Source organism: Siphateles boraxobius, unplaced genomic scaffold, assembly GCF_051911475.1.
Source record: "Siphateles boraxobius isolate OS27281-9 unplaced genomic scaffold, OSU_SipBor_1 18, whole genome shotgun sequence".
NCBI lineage: Eukaryota > Metazoa > Chordata > Actinopteri > Cypriniformes > Leuciscidae > Siphateles > Siphateles boraxobius.
Genome location: NW_027508788.1, coordinates 89,962 through 113,216, shown reverse-complemented (window position 1 = coordinate 113,216; position 23,255 = coordinate 89,962). Strand labels below are relative to the sequence as shown.

At 36.5% G+C, this 23,255-nt stretch overlaps 3 protein-coding genes across 3 annotated transcripts; 2 read left to right on the top strand and 1 right to left on the bottom strand.

Moving 5' to 3' along the window:
• Positions 1–513: 513 nt before the first annotated feature.
• slc31a2 (solute carrier family 31 member 2) lies at positions 514–5,405 on the bottom strand. Its single transcript, XM_077232726.1, has 4 exons — positions 5,101–5,405; positions 3,293–3,359; positions 1,356–1,617; positions 514–1,232 (listed from the first exon to the last, which is right to left on the bottom strand). Exons 1-4 carry the CDS (start codon positions 5,104–5,106, stop codon positions 1,067–1,069), a joined length of 501 nt encoding a protein of 166 aa, XP_077088841.1. The 5' UTR covers positions 5,107–5,405; the 3' UTR covers positions 514–1,066.
• A 269-nt stretch (positions 5,406–5,674) lies between these two features.
• On the top strand, positions 5,675–20,753 carry LOC143740733 (ER degradation-enhancing alpha-mannosidase-like protein 3). Its single transcript, XM_077232725.1, has 20 exons — positions 5,675–6,326; positions 7,952–7,997; positions 8,181–8,281; positions 8,913–8,952; positions 9,089–9,201; positions 9,403–9,556; positions 10,607–10,741; positions 10,850–10,955; positions 11,092–11,189; positions 11,301–11,426; positions 12,511–12,594; positions 12,735–12,818; positions 12,973–13,097; positions 13,171–13,336; positions 15,538–15,689; positions 15,769–15,889; positions 16,580–16,756; positions 16,848–17,013; positions 17,887–18,078; positions 18,981–20,753. Exons 1-20 carry the CDS (start codon positions 6,181–6,183, stop codon positions 19,169–19,171), a joined length of 2,523 nt encoding a protein of 840 aa, XP_077088840.1. The 5' UTR covers positions 5,675–6,180; the 3' UTR covers positions 19,172–20,753.
• Positions 20,754–21,217: 464 nt separating this feature from the next.
• On the top strand, positions 21,218–22,448 carry LOC143740677 (uncharacterized). Its single transcript, XM_077232682.1, has 6 exons — positions 21,218–21,244; positions 21,440–21,521; positions 21,709–21,776; positions 21,889–21,991; positions 22,088–22,176; positions 22,316–22,448. The coding sequence occupies exons 1-6, from the start codon at positions 21,218–21,220 to the stop codon at positions 22,385–22,387; spliced, it is 441 nt and encodes a 146-aa protein (XP_077088797.1). The 3' UTR covers positions 22,388–22,448.
• The last annotated feature ends 807 nt before the right edge of the window (positions 22,449–23,255 follow it).

The window sequence follows — 23,255 nt, the reverse complement described above, 5'->3', positions numbered from 1 at the left end:
GTATAACAATATATATTGTATATATATATATATATTTAAATGCACACACATGCATGTATATATTTAAGAAATATTTGTAAATTTACATATCAAATATAAATTTTATATATAATTTATAACTTTTTTTTGTTTTAAAGCCTTAGGGAAAATCTAAAATTCAAAACTGTGCTGCAACTTGCTATTTTCCTTATTTCCATAGAAAAAGAATTTAGACTAGGTGTAGACTTAAACACTTTTAATACTTTGTTCAATAAAACACAAATTAAAAAAAAAAAAATTAAAAAATTGGAGAAAAAAAGAGAACAGCTGGAGGAATATTATTAATAGTGCGTTGAAATCATTGCGGTGAGGATTGTAGGTCTCCAATTTCTGCTCTAAGTCCATCAATCAGTTTCAGTGTCCTGTATTGCTGGTGAACATTAACTAAGGCCACATGATTTGCATTTCTCTTTTCAACCAATGGTTTTGTTCCCCATTCAGCAATAATTCCCAGCATGACAAGAACCCCTGATCTTGGCTCATGTAGGAAGTTTATTTTACACATCACAAGGTTTAAAACTAGTGGGATTTCCCAAAATAACAGAAACCAACTGCTACATTAAAGCAAATCTCACAGAAAAGAATTTAAACATTCATTTGTGTAACAGAAAATTTGCTTATTCATTACATCAGTAATTGTAGAAAGTTTAAAACCGGACAGAGGCACATCAACGTTCTCAAACGGGTCGCATGTAAAATCCCATGCGTTTAACACCGTTCTTAACGCAAGATATTGTGTTTCCAATGAGGTTTAAAATCAAACCTCTAAACAAGATGTTTTTTTTGTGCCAAACTGAAGTTAAATCTTCATGCATCTTTAAAATCCAACATTAAAAATTATGAGAATCATCCTTGTTCCATCTACACATCTCAACGCCTCCTGCACATCTTCTCATTGAAAGTGTGCGACATTGATAATGAGCACACCTGGCATTCATAAAATCTAACAGGTTTCCCGTTGCTCTTCATCTAGAGTCCTCAGTGAATTAAGATGAACATTTCATGTTTTCCATTCCTTCATCTCTTCTCAAAAGTGTTTCAGGAGAGGAAAAGCCAGAAAGTAGCCCAAGGCGGATCCCATGATGACCCCCAGGAAGATCCACACGTTGTAGGACATGACGCAGAGCATTAGCATGTAGCCTAGCGTCACCTGCAGGATGTGTATGGCGGTCTGGAGGCAGTGCAGAAGCCAGCTGAAAAAGACAAACAGCAAATTTTCAATAAGAGTTACAGTGCTAAAAGTATAACCCATCGAGTTATCGTTTATCTGACAGCTTTCGGTATGATTGAGATCATAAGTGGTGATAATAAGTCACCTCTTCTTCGTGGTGGTGTCAGCAGTGGTGATAGACTGGGTGGGAGATAATGAGATCTCAGAGGGGCTGCTGGCTAGAGCAGAGCTTCCCCCTCGACACTTCGTGACAGGGGCGAAACACGACTGTTCAGGAGAGAATGACACTGGAGCGGATGGATGTGGAACGGGAGAGTGCTTCTGTTTTCCGACAGTGATCTTCCACACTTTCAGAAGCTCGTACATCACCGTGAGCAGTAGAACTACAAAGACCGACAACACCATCCCTGGAGAGAGAGAGAGAGAAGTAGTGAATGTTCGTTCAACATTGAAAATAAGCAGAAATGTTTCTTGAGCAGCAAATCAGCATATTAGAATGATTTCTGAAGGATCATGTGACACTGAAGACTGGAAAATTCATCTTTGTCATTACAGGAATAAATTACATTTTAAAATATATTCAAATAGAAAACTTGTTCGTAAAACTATTTCCTAATATTGCTGTTTTTCAAAAACATTTTAAAAAAATCATACCAGCCCTGATATATAATATCATGATTACAAGTTATCCGTTTGCCTCGCTATGAAGTGAAACCGATACAGAACAAACCAAATCAGGACAATGTTGTTTTGGATTCTCAAAGCATGACTGAATACACACACGATTACAGAACATTTACTGTACACTCTACACTGCACGCTCTTGTCTATGATGATGGAGCATTTCTACAACAAAGAGTCTGATGTCAAAATTGTAAACTGAGAACTGCATTGAGCTGGACGATGACATCACGGTTTTCTCCAGAGCTTCTGTATAGATAAATTAACTAAATTAATAACTAATGATTTTTTACAACCGCACTGAATCAACAGTGAACTTACTTAAGCTGGACAGTGACACTATTTTCTTCTAGATCTGCTGTACAGCCGAAACAAAATATGTTGCATTATTTTCTTGTATTCTGCCTTTTAAAACTTCTACTTAACTAAAACTTAAAACCTTCAAACTTCAATTATAAAACTACTTCAAACTTAAAAATGTCAGACTTAAAGCTATCAAGTCTACTTCAAACTCGTTGGCTTTCTCAACCCAACTTAGAGTTTGTCTCAAAAAACTTTTTTTTTAGTTTTCTTGTTATAACTGGAAAGCTGCTTTGAAACAATCTGTATTGTAAAAAGTGCTATATAAATGAAGGTGACAACTTGACTTGACTTAAACTGAATGGTCCACCAGTTAAAGTGCATCTTTAAAATACAATTAAATGTGTATCCCCCAGTTTCACAGACAAGGCTTAAGCTAGTTCCAGACTAAAGTGCATGTTTGAGCTGTTTTAAATTAAAGTTGCTTGAACTGACATATCTTAAAATGTCAGTCCCATTGTTTTGTCTCAAGATGGCACACCAGCAATGTTGTGATTTGAATTGTATAGTGATTTGGTTATAGGCATAAGGCCGAGTGCTGCAGGGAAATCACACACATCCATGATGATTTGTTTTGAGATTTAAATATAGTGTCATAATATTAAACCAATGTAAAAACAAACTTAAAGATTGTAATAATTATTAACGTTGCCTCGGCAACTAACCAAAGTTAATTTGGAGTCCTATAATTACTCAAAATAAAAAAATAAATCAAAGCTTAATAGAACAAAATATACAAAAAGGCACATAAATTACTAAACCTTAAATGAAAATAGAAAAATAAAAGCAAATTCAAAATAGTACTAAATTTTATAATTTTAAATTAATAACACTAAAATAAGAATGAAGTTAATGAGATTAGATAATGTGTAATGTGTAGAAACATGTACAACAAGAAGAAGTAGTTAAACAACATTTTTTTAATCCAACTGGTAAAAGACAATCAAGATGCAGTGGTGGGAAATAAACTGTCATTCTGTAAATGTATGCATTTCGTTTTTTGTATGATCATGTTGGGTCTTGTTTGTAAATCCCCTGTACCTGCAGGCCCACGCACATCCCAGAAATCAAACAACAGCGTGACGTTGCTTGATCCTTCAAAGTGCATCTGTAAAAAGCAGAAGACAAAGACATAATAAGCTAGGCTTGTAATCAGTGACATGTTTCCATTGAGGGCTGACTTTCAACCCATCCCGTGGGAAGAGTCTATAAACAGAAGTTAATAACGCTTCCATTACCTTGTTGAAACGGCTGATATAATCCTGCAAGTCTACGATGTTCAATCCTAGATGTCTTATTTACTACTAAAATGATCCACATCACAAGAATTCAATGCCATCAAGCTTTAATGACAAAAATTCTGTCATTAATTACTCACCCTCATGTTGTGCCAAACCCGTAAGACTTTTGTTCATCTTCGGAACACAAATGGAGGTATTTTCGGTTAAATCTGAGAACTTTCTGTCCCTTCACTGACAGTCCACGCAACTACCATTGTGACGCATCAATAAGTTCATGGAGATCATATAACTAATCCATACGAATTGAGTGGTTTAGCCCAAATTTTCCGAAGAGACTATCGCTTTGTATGATGAACAGATTTAATTTAGGCTTTTATTCAAATATAAACATTGATCAGCAAACATAAACAGAAGCTCAACCGAACTTGCTTGACGCACGAGAACAAACCTCATTGGTTCTTGCAGAAGCTCAAAAGTGCTGTGTCAGTGGAGGGACAGAAATCTCTGAGATTTCATCCAAAAAAATCTTCATTTTCTTCATACGGATTTGGAAAACAACATGAGGGTGAATAATTAATGACAGAATTTTCCTTTTTGGATGGACTATCCCTTTATATTACCCTAGTGACTCAAGACACAATATCTAAGAACTAGATAGGCATCAGAGTGGAATGAAATCAGAATTTGTGGCCTTGGCTTTTTTTTCCTCTGTGCTTCTGCAGGTGTTAAGAAATGTAATAAAAGTGTAGGAGAGGAAGCCTCTACACTCGTGACAGTCACATTACGGGAAACAGCACCTTGATGACTGACACATTAAGACAAAAAAGAGAGTAATAAGTGTGCTGCAAGAATTATCGAACAAAAGTAGACAAGGAGGTCCCTGTTTCCCTCTAGAAATCAACAGCATTCCACATCCTGCAATAATCATGAGTAAATCTGCTGTCCTGTCCTCAGAAGCAAAATTTGAGAATTCCATCCAATCCATTCCAAGCACTGGAGAATTCCACTGAGTACTTTAGACATTGAGTCCTGTACAGCGTATCTTCTGTTCTCTTAATTGTTTTGCATGGGCCAAACGGAGACAAGTGGCTTTTGATCCATTCGTGCCTTATCAAGAAATTCTCAGTGTTATCTCGGAGCAGCTGTGAAAGCTCTTGCATGAATACATCTTTTATTTGCTTTGTAAAATGCTGTGGCTTGGTGCGCTTCAGAAAAACATAAAACAGCCCCAGTTACCTTTGCATTTAAAAAATATGCAATTCGTGTGAATGAGGCTGTCAGTCCCTAACAGCAGGCATAAATGTAATTTACATATTTTGAAGTAACTCATTTTATGTAACAATTAATATTAAACACCTCTTAGTATATTAAAATGAATGAGTCATGTCCATAGAGTAAACAGCAATAATGTTTTGCATACAAATGCATATGTGAGAGACAGCATAAAATACAAAAACAACGAAATTAAAAACGATATTAATTAACTAAAAAACTTTAATTAAAAAGACAAAAACATTATTCTGAAGTGCAATGCTATAACTAACTATAATTTACATGCGTATTCAATTCAATGAACTTATATTAATGGCCACAAGGAGTCCAACTTACATTCATGATGATCGCGTGCAGTCCTCTAAAAATGAGTGCAGGAGAATTTGAATTTTAGACAGATGAAACGCCCCTTACGACAAAGATACGACTTTACCACTTGCACATCAACAGCCAAATTCGTCACATTTTTGTGGGTCTTTATAGCCCAAGCCCAGCAGCTGAGAAGCACTGAACCCAAACGAAAAGAGTACCATTGCATCACGAGGCTTTATTTATATATGCCGCAGAGGATTCTGGGAGTTGAAGTCATCTCATCCCCCTGCTCTGCGATGCGGAAATGACCAAAAATCTCGATTAGAACTACATATCACTTTAAATTTACTTTTTAAAATGCACTTTAAGATGTATGAGGCCATATAAAACACGAGGTTTACAAATACAAATTGTTTGTGTATTTATATATTTTGTTGTAGGTAACGTTACATGTAACGTTATTTGTAAAAAAAAAATCCATATAAGATAAAATAATCCGAGGCAATCTTTATAACAACTTCGATACAACGATGAAGTTTTTAAATACAATTGTGAAAATAATAAATATCCGCTTTTACTGTGTTCGTAGGCTCTTGGTGATGAAATCATCAGCTCGCGCCCCGATGAGGCTTGTTATCAGTCGCCTAGTTCAAACTTAGATAAATGAGGGGCCAAATCTAGATGGGATGGAGATTATTAGGAGTTGGACCCAGTCAATTCGACAGGATATATATCCAGAAATATCAAGAGGTACGAAAGAAATCAAAAGTAGTGGTGGTGAATACATTTGTGGGGAAGTTTGCTAGTTAGCCGTCGTTAGCTCGACAGGTAACGTTAGACAATCTGTTTTAAGTCAATGTAATAATCAAATAAATTGTCAGACACTTTTATCCAAATTACTTATTTCGGTCGGGTATTAAATACGGTCATTAAGGCAGGTATGTTAAATCAACTAATGTTAACGAACTGCATAGGACAAGATAAAAAGTGATTAAAGATTGACAGGCCTCTAAGTTAGAGTCAGGCAGTTGTTACTGTACTTGAGGGGTTAGATACATTTCAAAGCGGCTTGAAAAGCATATCATCAAGAAAATACCTCTTAAAATGGGGGTAAACTGGATCAGAAGAGAAACACACAGTTGTGGTGGGCTTGTCATTGCTCTGATAGCTGTGATCTTCTCCTGCCTTGTGACTGGAGTCACTGGTCAAGATGGACAGGCCATGACAGCAGAGGAAAAGTCTAAAATCAGGTGAGTTCAACTGCATGTGCTGGTATGACATGCTTTTGGTTATTTTATGATTGATGGGAGGTCATATGATAATGATGTTAATTGGTATGTTGTGTGTACTATTGGGTATGTATACATTAATATTGTATATTTTATATTTAACTTCCAACCCATTAGGCAAATATTGTTATTGCTGTATACTCATTGTGAATGCCTAAGGGTGATGACATGCTGTAATGTGGTGGTAAACATTACCATCTGTATACTTTAATTCCATGTCATTTTGGTTTTGTCTGACACTAATAATGTTAGTATACCAATTACTTGTTCTTGTAAAACATGACCTCATTGTTTTACTGGTTGTGTATTGTGCTCTGGCTGAACTGGAGAGGATTGCCACAAAGATGTCAACAAAAACGATTACACTTAAGGGATTGTTCACCTAAAAATAAAAATTCTGCATCATTTACTCACCCTCAGTTAGTCACCCTCAGTTGAGGAACTTAAACAGTTATTGGAGCCAATGGGAAAAAAATACTATGGAAGTTTATGAGGCATGTCAACTGTTATCCACAGTTTTATATTATTTTGTGTTAGAAGAAACACAGAACAGAAGAAAGAAATTCATACAGGTTGAAACAACTTGAGGGTAAGTAAATGAAAAAACATTGGGTGAACATCAACCCTCTTAACCCTCCTGTAATGTCTTGGGTCAAATTGGCTCCCCCGAAGCAACTTTGACATCTCTGAAAAAAATGCTAATTGTATTTATTAGAAAAAATCATAAACATGCACATCTTGTGTTACTTGAGTTTTCAAAATGACTATTTTTACCCAATCTGTGATGTCTGGGGACAGTTGTCATGCTAATTCTTGTTTTCAACCACTGAAGTGTGGACTGTCTCTAACCAAGATATCATACCTTTTCCCAGAGGAAGGGTGTGGACAGTCAGTAGAGGACATTTGATATGGTTATTAATGACATTAGATCTTTGGGCCCACCATTTACTTGTATGTATATTTGATATAGTTTTGGGTCTATAGGATTTTGTAAATCTTTTTTAAAAAGCAGTCTCTTGCTCTCCAAGGCTGCATTTATTTGCTAAAAAATAGAGTAAAAACAGCAATATTGTAAAATATTATGACAATTTACAAAAACTGTTTTCAAGTTGAAAATGTTTTAAATTGTCATTTTATTCCTGTGATGGCAAAGCTGAATTTTCAGCATCAGTACTCCAGTCTTCAGTGTCACACGATCCTTCAGAAATCATTCTAATATACTGATTTGCTGCTTGAGAATATTTCTTATTATTAATGTTGAAAACAGTGGCTGCTTAATATTTTTGTGGATACTCATTGTGTCCACAAAAATTGTCACATTGTCAAAGAATCACATTGTGTCCACATTGGGATTCTTTCAATAGAAGGTTCAAATGTATACCCAAACTATTAAGCTATATATGCACATACATTTATACACACACACACAAACGCATCACATAAAGCAGTGAGTTAATGGGTTAATGAGTTAATGAATGACTTCTGCAACAGTTAACATAGCAGTTGAACGGAGGTTCTATATTTTTTGTTTCAGTGTAATTAAAAGAAGACCTGTTGCTTACTCAAAAAAATGTTTATTTGTTTAGGGACCAAATTCTAGAGATGTTTGATCACGCCTATAACAGTTACATGGTGAGTAAATACCCAGATCCCATTGTCAATAATTCAGTTCTGTTGGACCTAAATAATGGCATTAGAAGTAATTGTTGTACCATCTCAATTCTAATATACCTTTATTCCTTTTGTTTGTTATGAAAATGGATGCATCTGTTATTGTTTTAGACTATGTATAATTCCATTTCTATTCTCTTTCAGGACTATGCCTACCCAGCAGATGAGTTGATGCCTCTCAGTTGTAGAGGGAGGGTAAGAGGGCTGGAACCCAATCGAGGGGACATTGATGACTCTCTGGGAAAGTGAGTCAAGCTCATGATGATTCTGTCAAAGTGACAAATTTACCTATTAAAATTACCTGACATTTACCTATTGCAGGTCTTGTGCACACAAACATTTAGTAGCGCTGAAATCTTTTGTCAAAACTGTTCTTTGATTAATCAATAGCTTAGAAACTGAAAAGTTCTATCATAAATGTATTAATTACAAAAAGCCACAGCTTCACTATTAGTGAGATCACTGTCAGGTAGAATTAATTCTCATGCAATCGCTCTCTCATTAATGCTTTCATATTACTGTGCTACTTTTTCTGTATCTGATTTAGAACGAGTAGAAATATGTGAGAAATATAGCTGTATAATATAAGCTGTTATGTAGTAGTAATAGCCTTGTGGGTTGCTCTGTGTCATGCCATATTTGTGCACAAGGCAACCCGTGTTCGAGTTTCAGCTTGAGGTTCAGGCTTATTTTCTGATTTATGACGTCATCAGCGACTAGTCAACATCGACTGGACTTTAATCACATAAAAGTCGTTGAACGCCTAATGTGCATGGATAAATCATTTATGATAAATTCTGAAATATTCAACAACAAAAAAAAATTTCCATTTTGATTTAATGGTGACTTTAATAACTTTTCTTTCTCTCTTTCCAGGTTCTCTCTAACATTAATAGATAGTTTAGATACCCTTGTGGTGAGTTAAATCTTATCTAATCTGATATGATGGACTGAATTAAATGAATAAATGAAACAAAATTAATTGAATGAAAAACACTAATGCTGTTTATTAATGGCTGCTTCTAAATTGTTGTTTCGTGTGTTTTGCGCAGTTGTTAAACAAACTGGATGAGTTTGAGGATGCTGTGATGAAGACATTGAGAGATGTCAGACTGGACAATGACATAGTTGTCTCTGTCTTTGAAACCAATATCCGTGTGCTGGGGTATGGATCATGATGGTTCTCTAGCTTTGAATACGTTTATCTCTTTAAAAAATAAATATATATATATATATATATATATATATATTATATATATATATATACCGTACATAATATAATATTTTCAGACCATATTCTCATGTTCTCATATAGACTTGGCATCTTGAAGTGAATTATTGTCAAATCCTCTCCCTGTTCTTCCAGTGGCTTGTTGGGTGCACATGTGATGGCAGATGTTCTAAAGCAGCGTGGAGAGAGGATGCAGTGGTACAGAGATGAACTGCTACACATGGCCAAAGAACTGGGTTACCGCCTACTGCCTGCTTTTAACACCACCAGTGGCCTTCCTTATCCTCGGGTAACTTCACTGCTGTTGACTGATGGTTGAATAATTTAAACTCTCTTTATTTTGCAACAGAGTGACTTAAAGGTGTAAAACTTGGCTGTCTATCGATCTTAGTCTGGGTAGTGCCATATTTTATTTTTGACAGGAATGTAAACAAAGCTGTGAGGATTAGAATTCAGTGTGCTCAATGGATTACACTGTTGTTTAACCACAGTCCGATTGTTCAACTGAAGAAAAGTCTTTCAGAAAGACAGAAAAAAATGTATTAACTCCATAAAACAGTTATTAAATTTGTGAAAATTTCATGATCTAGGACCTTTATACATTGTAAATACTGTATGTCTAACCCTCACAGCCTTGTTTTCATCTGCATTAAATTCAACATGGCGTCTAACCTGACTAAGATCTACTGTAGAAAAGAAAAAATATTTTTGAAATCGGTGCTACATGACTAGAGAAAAAGGGCAGTGGTGTTCCCTTTTGTCAAAAACTTCAATGCCCATAATGCACCTTTGATTTTGGCGCTGTCCCTTTGTCGATTTAACTGTCCATTGCAAAAATGCTGTAGCCCTGAAGCTGTCAAGTCACATTGTTCATTTACGTATACTACTGACATTGTAACAATATAAAGCTCAAAGCTGGTTGAAAATTAGAAAACTTATCCTTTAATTTGGGTCAAATGCATTGCTTGCATATTGCAAAATATATAAACTAACTAATAGCAATATAATATATTTATGCTTTTTTTAAAATGACAAATCTACATCTAGACCGTATTTTGGTGGAATATATGTTTGATCACTTTGCAATTTATAAATAAATAAATATATATATATATATATATATATATATATATATATATATATATATATATATATATATTAATTTTGGGGTGAAATGTGACTGATCCAATTACACTATTAACTTCTTTGCCTTTTTTATTTCCTGAAAACAGTTTGTTGATATTGATATGCATAAGCTACATGATAATGATTCCATATTATTTTATAGCCTGACCTGAAATTTAATGTATTTGCTTCATTTAAATTTAAACTTTTTCAGGTAAACTTGCGCTATGGAGTCGTCAACCCCCTTTCTCGTACAGGCACTGAGTCGGACACTTGCACTGCGTGCGCAGGGACCATGATTTTGGAGTTTGCAGCTCTCAGCCGATTATCCGGGGACACAATATTTGAGGTAAAAATCCTGCATGTTTTTTTATTTATTTTATTTTTACCAATAACCGCTCAAGACCAGACAGTGAGAAATGTGAGCTAAAAAGTTGTTCAACCTGCATCTATGAAGGAACATGCTAGGAAAGCTATGGATGTCCTCTGGGAAAAGAGGCAAAGAGGAAGTGACCTTGTCGGCACTGTGATCAACATCCACAATGGAGACTGGGTTCGCAGGGGTAAGGCCCCTTCTTTTGTTGTCACTTCATTTACACAATAAAATCACCCCACAAAGCCAATTTAACCCATCTTATCCTACTGTGACTCTTAAAGAGAAGATATTCACATTTGTAACTTCTCTGCTTCTCATGACAGATAGCGGTGTTGGCGCTGGAATCGACTCTTATTATGAATACTTGATGAAAGCTTATATTCTTCTCGGGGACAAGGTGTACCTTAAGAGATTCAACACTGTAAGGGCTCTTTATTCTCTTGAAATAATCAAACCTCTATTAGTCAAACAGAGCTTGTTTTATTACATCTATTATCTTCACATGTGATTTTGTCTTTGTCTATTGTGACAGCATTACAGTGCCATTATGAAGTACATCAGCCAGCCTCCTCTGCTGCTCAATGTGCACATGCACAACCCCACCGTAAATGTGCGCAGCTGGATGGATTCCTTGCTTGCCTTCTTCCCTGGACTACAGGTTCACTTTTTCATCCTCTTATTTCATGTTTTCTGAGAAAATAGAGATTTTTGAAATTACAGGATCGGTCCAATCCAATAGACTTCATAGATTGTACCCTCCCTCCAACTAAAACCAAAATTAATGTTTACAGAGTAAAAACTTTGATTTTACTGGCTTTAAGTTTTTTTTTTTAGGAATTAGATCATTGAAATTGTAATGCAAGAAAGACAGTCACCTATTTTGGCTCTTCTGTGACATAATCAAATATACAACCGCTCTATTAAAAAAAAAAACCTCATTGATCAAATGTTGTCAAATATCCTCTAACAACTTTTTCCTCAGTGGAAGACCAGATGTGTAGCTAGGAAGCTAAATGTTGTGTTGTTTACTTGTTTTTCCTTCTTTTAATTAAGTCTCCAAGATGATATGAAGATAAATAATGTTAGGTCACAACCGATGTTGTTACTTTTAAATAAAATGTTAATAGTTTGTTAACAGTAACAACATCGGTTGTGACCTAACATTATTTATCTTATTAACATTATTTATTTACAAATATTAGATGAAAAACTTAAAGGCAACATGCTAATTTTTATTTAATTTCTTAAGTAAAAGTACTAAAATAATAATAAATTAAAGCTAAACGGGAAAAATTTTAAAAAAGCATTTAAATGACAAAAATACATTAAAAATGACTAAAACTTAAACCACAATTAAAATGAATACCGAAAATGTAAAAATAAAAGCTAATTAAAATATTAATAAATACTATAACAGTTAATACCATAAATAATGAATAAATAATACCAAAAGGGTTTCTCATTTACCAAGAGTTTGAATGGCATATGATTCTTACAATGACACGATGTCAAATATTTAATGCAAAATAGTAAAATAATTCCATTGTCAAATGTAAAAATATTTTAATGAAACGAGGTTTCATTGTCGTTAATGAATATTTTGGCTCAGTAAATGTTCTCTGAATAAAGCCATTAAAGCCATTAAATAAAGCCAATCTGTCATGTGGACTTCAAAAGGAAAAGCACAAATAGCTCATTTAAAAATTAAATTTTTTATCAAATTTACCAAAAATACCTTTCAGGTTCTGAGAGGAGACTTGAAACCTGCCATAGAGACACATGAGATGCTTTACCAAGTGACTAAACAGCACAATTTTCTTCCTGAGGTAATTAATGAACGACTGCATTTACACAAGTCATGTAAACCTGAAAAATCCTCAATCTGAAGAGATCACAGCCTAATTTATTGTATTTTAATACTAATCCTCCATATGGTTTTGCCTACAAATGATCTGTTGTCTAACAGGCCTTTACCACTGAGTTCAGAGTTCACTGGGGGCAGCACCCATTGAGACCGGAGTTTGCTGAGAGCACATATTTCCTTTACAAAGTAAGTATGCCAACTGATACAGTTGAATACAGCAGTTGAATAAGAATGCCTTCTAGCAACCTACAGTGACAAGATTTATTCACTGTCAATGTGAACGTAGCTTAAGGGTCACTTCTTCAGTGTTATAAAATAACATTTTCCATCTAATTTCTAGGCTACAGGTGATCCGTACTACTTAAAAGTGGGCCAGTCTATAGTGGAGAAGCTGAATGCTCATGCTCGGGTCCCCTGTGGCTTCGCTGCCGTACAGGATGTTAGGACAGGGACGCACGAGGACAGGTAGGAGCCCTATAAATTAGTAGTTAAGTTATTCAGTAGTAGTAAAATTATTTATTGGTTTGTTTACTTCAAGGATGGATTCCTTCTTCCTGGCTGAGATGTTTAAGTATCTCTACCTGCTCTTCTCAGAAAAGAGTCAGTTGCCTATAGACATTGATGACTATATTTTTACTACTGAGGCTCATTTGCTCCCAGTATCTCTATCAACGACCCAGCCCTCCTGCCATACTAACAACACGGTAAGAGCTTAACTTTTACGAACTGCACTGCAAATTGATGTTCAGTCTAGAACATAATTTGGAGGTCAGTCATAGGAAGAAGAGTTCTTATGGACCCAAAAAATCCCATAAAAACTCTAGTTGTTTCATAGGGTCTATTTACTCTTGGTTACTTCATGTTTTCTCTGATCGGATATCTATCCAATTGAAAATGGGCCAGGGGCCCGATTTACTAATAGCTTGCACCAGTACTACTGTCTTGATTTATTAAAGACACGCAGGGAAAAAATAGCGCTGAAAAGGTGTGGACACCGTTATTTTTGAGGCTGACATTATTGCATATGCATTTGTAGGAGTTTCCCTTTCAGACGCTAAATTTATGGGAAGAGAATTAATTTGCCCTGTTTAGTAAATCTGGGCCCAGTTGTAAATGCCATCCGAAAACGCTTTCAGGAGGGGTTTAAATCTGATTGCTCAAACCAGTTCAGGAGGTGGTCTGAGACACATTCCAAAATACTCCAAAATATCCAAAATTACTCCACCAAAATATAAAAAAAATAATATTTGAGTGCATGTTATAGGCTATATGAAATGTTATAGCCAGATATGACAGTGCTACTGCAACACACATCACCAGAGATGAGTAGCTGTGTATCTTTTTAGCAAGCTGACTACAAACTGCCGCAACTTAATGAAGATGATTGTACTGTGACTTACTTTCAAAGTATTGAGACTAAGGCCCTGTTTATACCTGGTATTAAGAAAGTGTTTTGGTCAATCGGATCACAAGTGTACGATGCTAAATACAGGTGTAAATGGGGTCTAAAATGTTTTCAGCTTGTCCACTCGACCACTTCCAGAGGTAGTCGAAAACGCATTGCTTTCGTAATTCGTAGTGTAGGGCTCATGTGGTCGAATGCGTTCAAACAGCCACAAAAGACCTCGTTCGGTGTGGTCTTGTCACTGTCAGAACAGAAACGAAAGCTGCTGCTCCCTGTGCAAAAGCCCATGCATTTACCCACCCATAGAGCCTTGAAGAAATCAGGACAGGAGTGGACAAAAGACGTATTAAAACCCCCAGGCATATATGTATGCATATATGTAAATCTTTTATTTAATAATTTAATTTCTTTTTTTTTCTTCAGATGTCCTGTTGTTCAGATTGGGGATTGCTTTGTTGGGGCTGGGTAGGGTTGTTTATGGTGGGTGGGGTGGTATAAAATGTAAAAATGCAGTTTGCAACAATAAAAATTCTATGATAAAAAAAAAACATCAGGCGTTAACGTGAATGTGTCCCTCGTCTACTTGTTGTCCGATCGACCAAAACGCATCATAATACCAGGTGTAAACGGGGCCTAAATGATTTTACCAGTGTAGATGCTGCTATTTCTCTTTGATCTTGAAGTTATCTGATGATAGATGAAATGCAGCTCATATCTGTTGCTTTCATTGACGTGATCTCCGTAAAATTTTCATATAGTTCGGGAATTGAAGATCGGATTTATATTAGTTTTCCAGAGACACATTTAGTGTAAATGGAACCTTTTTTACAAATCCGATAGCTATCCGATCAGTAAAAACATTATTTTGTATACAATAGCCATGTTTCCATCTAAATTTAATTTATAAGAAAAATTCAAATGTTTCATAAAACACTTGTGAATATAGCACTGTTTTCTTCCCATGTGTTCAAGAAAGCAAAAATAGGAAACTGGCGCAAAATATCAGTAATAAAAATGGAAGTTGTTGCAACCGGGTAAGCCACTGTGCCACTTTTTTCCCTACATAATACAATTACTAAAAAATGAAACTCAAAAACAAATGCTGTCATGTTATCTTGCGTTCTGATGCCTAATGTTTAGGAATGCAAACGTGTGAGACAGGTCTGGGAGGTAATTATATAAAAACATTTTAATGACAGACTTTAAACATGTCACATGCAGTGACTAAAACCACATTTGAGGTTGATCAATCATACAATCACATGATCTGTTGAGGCAAAGTCACATACGTTTTTGTTGCACATCAAGGAATTTATTCACTGTGTGTTTCCATCGTAGTTTGTAACTCAATGCTTTTTTTATTCCACATTTTAAGATTTTTATGTGTATCTTGGCATTTCCCTCCATTTTTGTTTTTTTTGATGCAATACCCCAAAAGTTGCATAAAAATATGTCGATGGAAACATATCTAAAGTCACAACATCATTGTGTATCTTTCAGGAACCTCAAGCTCACGAAGACGATTTGTTTTCATACTCTTGCCCCAGTGCTCAAACCCTGTTCCCTAACAACCCCACCTTCGCCAAAACTATCAGGGACAGCTATAAATACCTCACTGGTGTGGGAAGAGCCCAGCAGGCATCACCTGTCAGGTGAGTCATATGCTACAGGTTGATCGTAGAGCAGCATGTACGAGAGAAAGGGCCTAACTCCTATTTTTCTTCAACACAGGGGGATTGAACTGCCTCTTCATGACACTGGCCTGGAGCCAGTCGAGTTTCTGAAAAGCATGGGCATCTCTCTAACGCCTCTCACTGAGCTGATCTCCGCAAGCCAAGGCTCAGCTTCTCAGGTGAATCTGCAAGAATTATTCATTTCAGTAGACAACCAGTTATTTTAGAATTATTTATTATATATATATATATATATCTCGTCAAACAACAAAACAAAATTAAAGCGGCAGCCACTCACTGACGACTGTTGCTTATACTAAAACAAAACACTAACATAAAGTCCAGGCCTGGTCCTCTCTTGTCCTTTACGGTCGTCCCTCCTCCTTTTATCCTTCCGGAACTCCTCTCCCACGGCTCTCGGCCCGGCCCTGTATGCCACAATTTACTATTGTAGTATTTATTAATGTTTTATCTAATATCATCTAAAAATTTATATTTTATTTTACTCCAGCATTATCTCAATTAAATAAAATTATTTTTAATCGTTTTAATTAAAGGGGTTGATTTATGATTTCAATTTTCTAACTCTAGTTAGAGTGTAATGTTGCTGTTTAAGCATAAACAACATCTACCAAGTTTCAATGTTCAAAGTTCAAAGAAAAGGAAGATATTTGCTTTTAAAGAAATCGTTTTTTAAGGACTACAACAAACGGCTGGTAGGGACTACACAACATTCCTCCCCAGTTAGTAACATCACTAACCCTAAAATGTACATAAACCCGCCCCTGGGAACACGCAGTCCATGTTCAGAAGAGGAAGAGTTGTTGTAGTCGAGAATTAATTCATTTATATCCGTGTTTTTTCCATAGGCCTCTCATAAGGGTGTGTTCAAGTTCAAGCTGGTTGCTGAGGTGAGCCAAACCCCTGAGCAAGAGGAAGTGGTGCCACTGATTGTGCAGCTCATTTCCCCTCCATTTTTGGGTCGAACAGTCCTTACGGCCGGTCCTGCAAAGTTTGGAATGGATCTTACCAAACAAGAGCATGGGGTGAGCAACTGTATGGAAATTTCTCGACCTCATTGCAGGCACGTCATTCATTTAACACATTTAATTATTGTTTCCTCTGACTTTCTCAAAGGTGAAAGGTAGTATTGTGAAGAGTGTTCCTTACACGGCGTGTGGTTACATTGAGAATGCAGTAGAGCTGCAGGGACACATAGCGCTGGCATTGAGAGGAGACTGCATGTTTGCTGCTAAAGCTCGCCGCCTGCAGGAAGCAGGAGCCGTCGGAGTCATCTTCATTGGTGAGGTCTAGTGTAGTATTACCTGCCGCTCGTGATTTTTCTCTGCACTTTCTTAGAATCTGGACTCTTAGGCCCCATCCACACTACTGCGTTTTCGTTTAAAAACGGAGACCTTTTGCTACGTTTGCACCTCCCGTCCACACTAAAACGGGAAAAACGAAGACCCAAAACGGAGAAGTTTAGAAACCGTTTTTCGTTTTGAATCTCCGGAGGGCGTTTTAGTGTAGACGGGACAAAACGGAGGAGTTTAGAAACGATGACGTAGAAGGTCACGCTCGGCTCTATGATTGGGTGTCATCACCCATGACGTATCCTTCCCTGATTCGTGAACCACCCATCACATGTCCCGTCACCGGAAGAAAACAAACAAAAACATCCTGGATTACGTAGCTGATGTTAGTGAGTGCAACATGGATAACGAATTACAAGCGTTACTGACTTTGATGTCTTTGTTAGCAGCTGTTGTGCAAGCAAATTCTGCATTTTACAATGCTATAACTGCCTACATGCGCCGGAGGCAAACTGTTATTCGAGCGATCTATGACAATTCCCGTGTGCAGCGGCGGTCCATGAAAAGAAATCTCTGGTCTTCGACATTTTCTAATCTTTGCAGAGGTAGCTAACGTTACTTGCTTCCTCATCAAATCTGAGGAATAGTCCATCCGTTTCCTGTTTACACCGGCACGCGCATGCACAGTGTTGGAGAATGGTCACGTGATCCGAGTTTTCAGTCGTTTTAATGTGGACGGAGATCAATTCTAATACGCAGCTAAAACGCTGGTGTGGACGGAGATCGTTTTCGTTTTAATTCTCCGTTTTTAAACGAAAACGCAGTAGTGTGGACGGGGCCTTAGGTTTCGAATGTTCTCACAGATCACAGAGAGGGTAGTAGCAGTGCTGAGACGCCACTGTTCCAGATGGTTGGAGATGGAGAACCTACAGATGACATCACAGTTCCCCTGGTGTTCCTCTTCAGCAAAGAGGGAGCTACACTCACTGCTGCTCTGCAAGAACATCACAATGTGGACATTCTCCTGCTCCCCAAAGAGAAACAACTGGGAAAAGGTATTTGATCTGACTAAAACTACTGAATGTGGATTACACATACTCTTATTTTGTTGACTCCCTGTCACAGCAAATAAACTGTGAGTGATACATTTGCTGGTTGGATTTTATTTATGTATTTATTTGCCTGTAGATTTAAAAAACAGAAATATTGTGAAATATTATTCAATTTAAATAATTGTTTTTTATTTTAATATAATATTTGGCAAAGCTGGATTTTCAACAGCTGATCCTTCAAAAATCATACTAATATGCTGTTTTGCTGCTCAGTTGTTATTATTGGGGCTCATCCTCTCAATGATTGATAATGGTTCTTAATATATAAATAACTTCTGTAACTTTATAAATGTCTTTAATTTCACTTTTGATCAATTGAATGTATCCTTGCTGAATAAAAGTATTGATTTAAATGATTAAATGTAAATTAATGATTCAACTATTTAAATTGGAATTTAATTCTACATATATTGTAGAATTAAAACACTTTATACCCAAATGTCAAAAAATGTATTTGAATTAATGAACAGCATTAATAAAGCCACAGTCTCACAGATCATTAACTAAAAAAAGTTATTTTAGGGTTTAGTTACCCTTTAATAATAAAAATGTTGAATAATAAATTAAATGTTTCTTGAGCAGCAAATCAGCATACTAGAATTTATATGGTCTATATTGTAGTGTGGCCCCATAAGGGTTGAAAAGGCCACAAAAGGATGGATATATATATATATATATATATACATTTTTTTCATTTATATTAATCCATCATTATTCACAAACCATTTGCTAAATAACATGAGTATTTGTCTTGTACAATTTATAGAGTATTTATTTTATATTACTTGTAATTAGTTTGTGGACTCTTTTCAAGTTTGTTTGATTTCTTTTTTATTTCCTTGTAGAAAAACCTGAGAAGTTAAATATTAAGTTCCGTCTTGCTAAGGAAGGAGAGCTTGTTGAGGGTGAGAGAGAAAGCACTACCTTCCAGCTGGTTCTGGAGCAAAGCGAGATGGACACTGAGGCTGCGTCGTTGACTGGGGACAACCAGAAGACTTGCACCTTTCCACAGAAAGACCCTGAGAACAGCCCCTGACAGTTGGATCATCCGTGACCACAGTCCCCTTTGCAGAACGCAGGGCTGTTGCTCCCTGTCACTGACCTCAGATCAGAAAATGCAGGCTATGGTGAATGTTTCTGCTACGCCTGGACTGTAAAATCTGATCTCCTTGCGGGAGGATCAGAAGTCTTATCTTGCAAAGTTGGAACTATATTGATCTGCACAGAGTGAGATGGTGCGAAGCTTCTGTCTCTCTGATATAGTGGTATTTGCAATTGAGTCTTCTCAATTGTCTACATTTGAAAGGCAATCAGTTTTGGAATTAAAGCGATGTACTATATGTTCTCTCTCACACCAATTTATGTGGATCAGACCTTATTTGAATGTTTTTCTTTGTCTTTTTCTTTCACAGCAGATCAGGTTCACTGTCCTGTGATTTTTTTTAATTCATCCTCAAAATTGAAGTTGCTTGAAGTCTTCAGGACATTCTTAACACAGGGCTTCTATGACCAAACCCCCAAAATACAGTGTTCTAGTCAATACATAAGATGTTTATATGAGGGAGAATGAATCAGTATAACATAGTTTCAATACAGAAACATCAGGGAAATCCATGACTTTAACATGACTTTGCGTGCGTGCGTGCGTGTGTGTGTGTGTGTGAGTGTGTGTGTGAAAGGCATGTACAGTGCCTTTATCATTACGTCACAGATTGTATGCATTTCATCATGTGCCAATACTAAATCTGTGTGTTTGTGTGTGTGTGTGTGTGTGTGTGCATATTTAAAGCCAACACATTCGTCCTGATTACATGCAGTGACTGGTCAAGGAAGATTTTTGAGAGAGCTGGCCTTTCCTCTACCGCAATACAGGCGCCATAACCCATCTGTCATAAAAGCCCAGGACATAGACCGATTTTTATAGTGATCAAAGAGAAAGAAATTTCATGGGTATAGTCTCTTAACCGGGTGATAATTACAATTAGTCCTATATATATATATATATATATATGACAACCTGCAGCTTCACCATCAAATTGAAGGTGTTGCTTATACCAGATTAACTGCTTTCTACACATCACTTTTTTGAAATGCATTATAATGATTAGAATACCTTTTGCATTGAATGTTCAATACAAGTTTGTCTCACACAGCCATAATGTAGCGCAGACTCTATAGTCAATTAAAATAAGAGTATTAAACGTTAAGAGTTTAATACAATTTTTCACTTTATAGCATGTGGAGAACGGTTATATCAGCCCAAAAACTTTCCATTAAGTCTTAATTACAACATATGCCTTGTATTATGTTGCTGATGGCTGTTTTCAAAAGGATGTCGACCTGGCTGTGTACCTCTTGTTTAATTTCACAAAGGGCTTATGACTGATTTACTTCATTGTGTGGGCATAATACAGATAAGATGGGAATGGATTATATTTATTTCTGAAGATATTTTCTATACAATAGTTGAGATTAAGATGTTTGTTATCGAGGGCCAAAGTGATAAATATATTCTGTTGCAGTGACAGAACAAGATTTTTATGGTGTCTTTTTAATAGCTGTTTTGTATTGACTGATGAAATGTTATTACTTGACATTAAAATCAAGTTATGACCCTACTGTGTGTGTGTCTCTTTTTTGCTGCAATGTCATTTTAAATAATAGTATTATTACTATTATTATTTCTTTCCTCAGGGTTTTACCTAGTGTTTTCGAATAGATTTTTTTTTTTTCCACTGAGGTGCACATTCTATTATGGCGTCATACAGAACTCATTTGCAGAGAGTGCCTTGGTTGCAGTTTATCTGAAGATTTTGTCTAATAGGCTACGCTTAACCATTGAACAAGTCTCGTATATCTTTTTAGGTGAATTAGCGTTCAAACGTCGAGAAATGATGAGTCTTACAAAAAAGTACGTCAGATAGAGTAGCCTAGTGTCATCTCTCTACACACCTTCAGTACAAACTATATCAAAATGGTTTTGAATTTTTACTTTCTTACTCCTGTTTTTTAAGAACCAAATGTTACCTTTTAAACTTTTATCATTATTATTATTATTGATTTAGCTCACAAAGGGCCTAATATGGAGAACAGAAATCCCAAGGAAACGGTAAGAAAATGTTTGTGTATTTGAAAAAGACTACAAATCTCTATCACATTAGCCAAGGTCAGGGGCTAACGTTAATTAATTGTTTAAAGATTTTTTTATGCTGGTATGCTAAAAGTTGGACTTCTAAAATCATTTGATAAAATCGCAGATAAAATGTAGCTATATCGTTGTTAAAACTGAAATATGCTTTTTCAGTTGGCAGTGGCACTACCACAGACTATCAGCAGAGGGCGCCCTTTAGCAAAGCCTCAGACCTCTACTGGGCCCTCTCTACAAAGTCTGTATCCACATTTCTCTTTCGATATATTTCAGCACTATAACATTCAATTGTAACCTCACTCAGTTAGATATCATAGCATGTTCATGGAAATTGTACATTTGTATGCCTCCTTACAATTTGGAGCTGCTCTTGGTCAAATCAAGCAATTTGTTTAGTTTTTGTCTTGAATCTCTTTGGTTTGCAGTGGCTCTTCCTCTTTTGGGCAAATTCCCACCATCCAGAATGCTAACATCTTTCTCAAGCAAAACTGAGGTATCTACTTTTTGAAAACCTTTACTGCTTAATCAGTGAGAGTTACAATCGTTCATACCTGTTTGTCTAGTGTTGAGGCACTTATTTTGTTTCTGGAATCATGCTTTTGCAGTCGACACTACCAAAACAGACCAGAGGAAGCCATGTAGAAAAGCCTCAGGCCTCCCCTGGACTGCCTACATGGCCTTCTCTCCCAAGACCGGATACATCCAAATGTAAGCGCCACTTAACCTCTCAGCACTATAACCTACGGTTTGATCCTCACTCTGCTAGATATCATTGCATTGCCTCCTTCATGTCTTGGTTTCCAGCGGCTCTCCCTCTTCTGGATAAATTTCCGCAGTCCCGCAGACCATGTACCTTTAACCCAAGCAATCTGAACAGGACCCTCAAAACTGAGGTATATACTTTTCAAACCACAAAAAAGTCTTACGATCGGTGTTGCATTTGATTTCACCTTTGTCTTGGTTTCGGATCTCTGATTATGATGGTGATTAAAATGTTTACAGTGTTTAATACTTGTTTATTATCTCTGTCAGTACTCAGGCAAGGACCTTGAGCTATTTGTCAGCAACAGCCCTGGATACCCCAGAAAGGAAGCCAGAAAATAATGCATCCGCCTTCAGTTTTGATCATTACTATGTGCAGTTGACAAGATTTGCGTTGTGATAAAAACATTAATGTGCCTTTGTGTCTATTTCCCTGTAAAAAAAAAAAAAAGATTTTAGTCTAGTCTAGTCTAGTCTAATTAGTCTAATTTTTTTTTCTCTTTAAAAGGATTATTAGGAACACCAGTTCAATTTCTCATTAATGCAATTATCTAATCAACCAATCACATGGCAGTTGCTTCAATGCATTTAGGGGTCCTGGTCAAGGTAATTTCCTGAACTCCAAACTGAATGTCAGAATGGGAAAGAAAGGTGATTTAAGCAATTTTGAGCGTGGCATGGTTTGTTGGTGCCAGATGGGCCGGTCTGAGTATTTCACAATCTGCTCAGTTACTGGGATTTCCACACACTACCATTTCTAGGGTTTACAAAGAATGGTGTGAAAAGGGAAAAACATCCAGTATGTGGCAGTCCTGTGGGCGAAAATGCCTTTGTTGATGCTAGAGGTCAGAGGAGAATGGGCCGACTGATTCAAGCTGATAGAAGAGCATCTTTGACTGAAATAACCACTCGTTACAACCGAGGTATGCAGCAAAGCATTTGTGAAGCCACAACACGCACAACCTTGAGGCGGATAGGCTACAACAGCAGAAGACCCCACCGGGTACAACTCATCTCCACTACAAATAGGAAAAAGAAGCTACAATTTGCAAGAGCTCACCAAAATTGGACAGTTGAAGACTGGAAAAATGTTGCCTGGTCTGATGAGTCTCGATTTCTGTTGAGACATTCAGATGGTAGAGTCAGAATTTGGCGTAAACAGTATGAGAACATGGATCCATCATGCCTTGTTACCACTGTGCAGGCTGGT

What these genes read in the sequence shown, in the direction of transcription:
- slc31a2 (XM_077232726.1), bottom strand. An exon ending in GGATGTGCGTGGGCCTGCAG is followed by an intron (nt 1,618 to 3,292) that starts GTACAGGGGATT and finishes CTCTCTCTCCAG; the next exon opens with GGATGGTGTTGTCGGTCTTT. An exon ending in GACACCACCACGAAGAAGAG is followed by an intron (nt 1,233 to 1,355) that starts GTGACTTATTAT and finishes TGTCTTTTTCAG; the next exon opens with CTGGCTTCTGCACTGCCTCC.
- LOC143740733 (XM_077232725.1), top strand. Translation starts at nt 6,181, where the DNA reads ATGGGGGTAAACTGGATCAGAAGAGAAACACACAGTTGTGGTGGGCTT. An exon ending in ACCAATATCCGTGTGCTGGG is followed by an intron (nt 9,202 to 9,402) that starts GTATGGATCATG and finishes CTGTTCTTCCAG; the next exon opens with TGGCTTGTTGGGTGCACATG. An exon ending in CAGCAGGCATCACCTGTCAG is followed by an intron (nt 15,690 to 15,768) that starts GTGAGTCATATG and finishes TCTTCAACACAG; the next exon opens with GGGGATTGAACTGCCTCTTC.
- LOC143740677 (XM_077232682.1), top strand. Translation starts at nt 21,218, where the DNA reads ATGGAGAACAGAAATCCCAAGGAAACG. An exon ending in CTTTCTCAAGCAAAACTGAG is followed by an intron (nt 21,777 to 21,888) that starts GTATCTACTTTT and finishes ATGCTTTTGCAG; the next exon opens with TCGACACTACCAAAACAGAC. An exon ending in ACAGGACCCTCAAAACTGAG is followed by an intron (nt 22,177 to 22,315) that starts GTATATACTTTT and finishes TATCTCTGTCAG; the next exon opens with TACTCAGGCAAGGACCTTGA.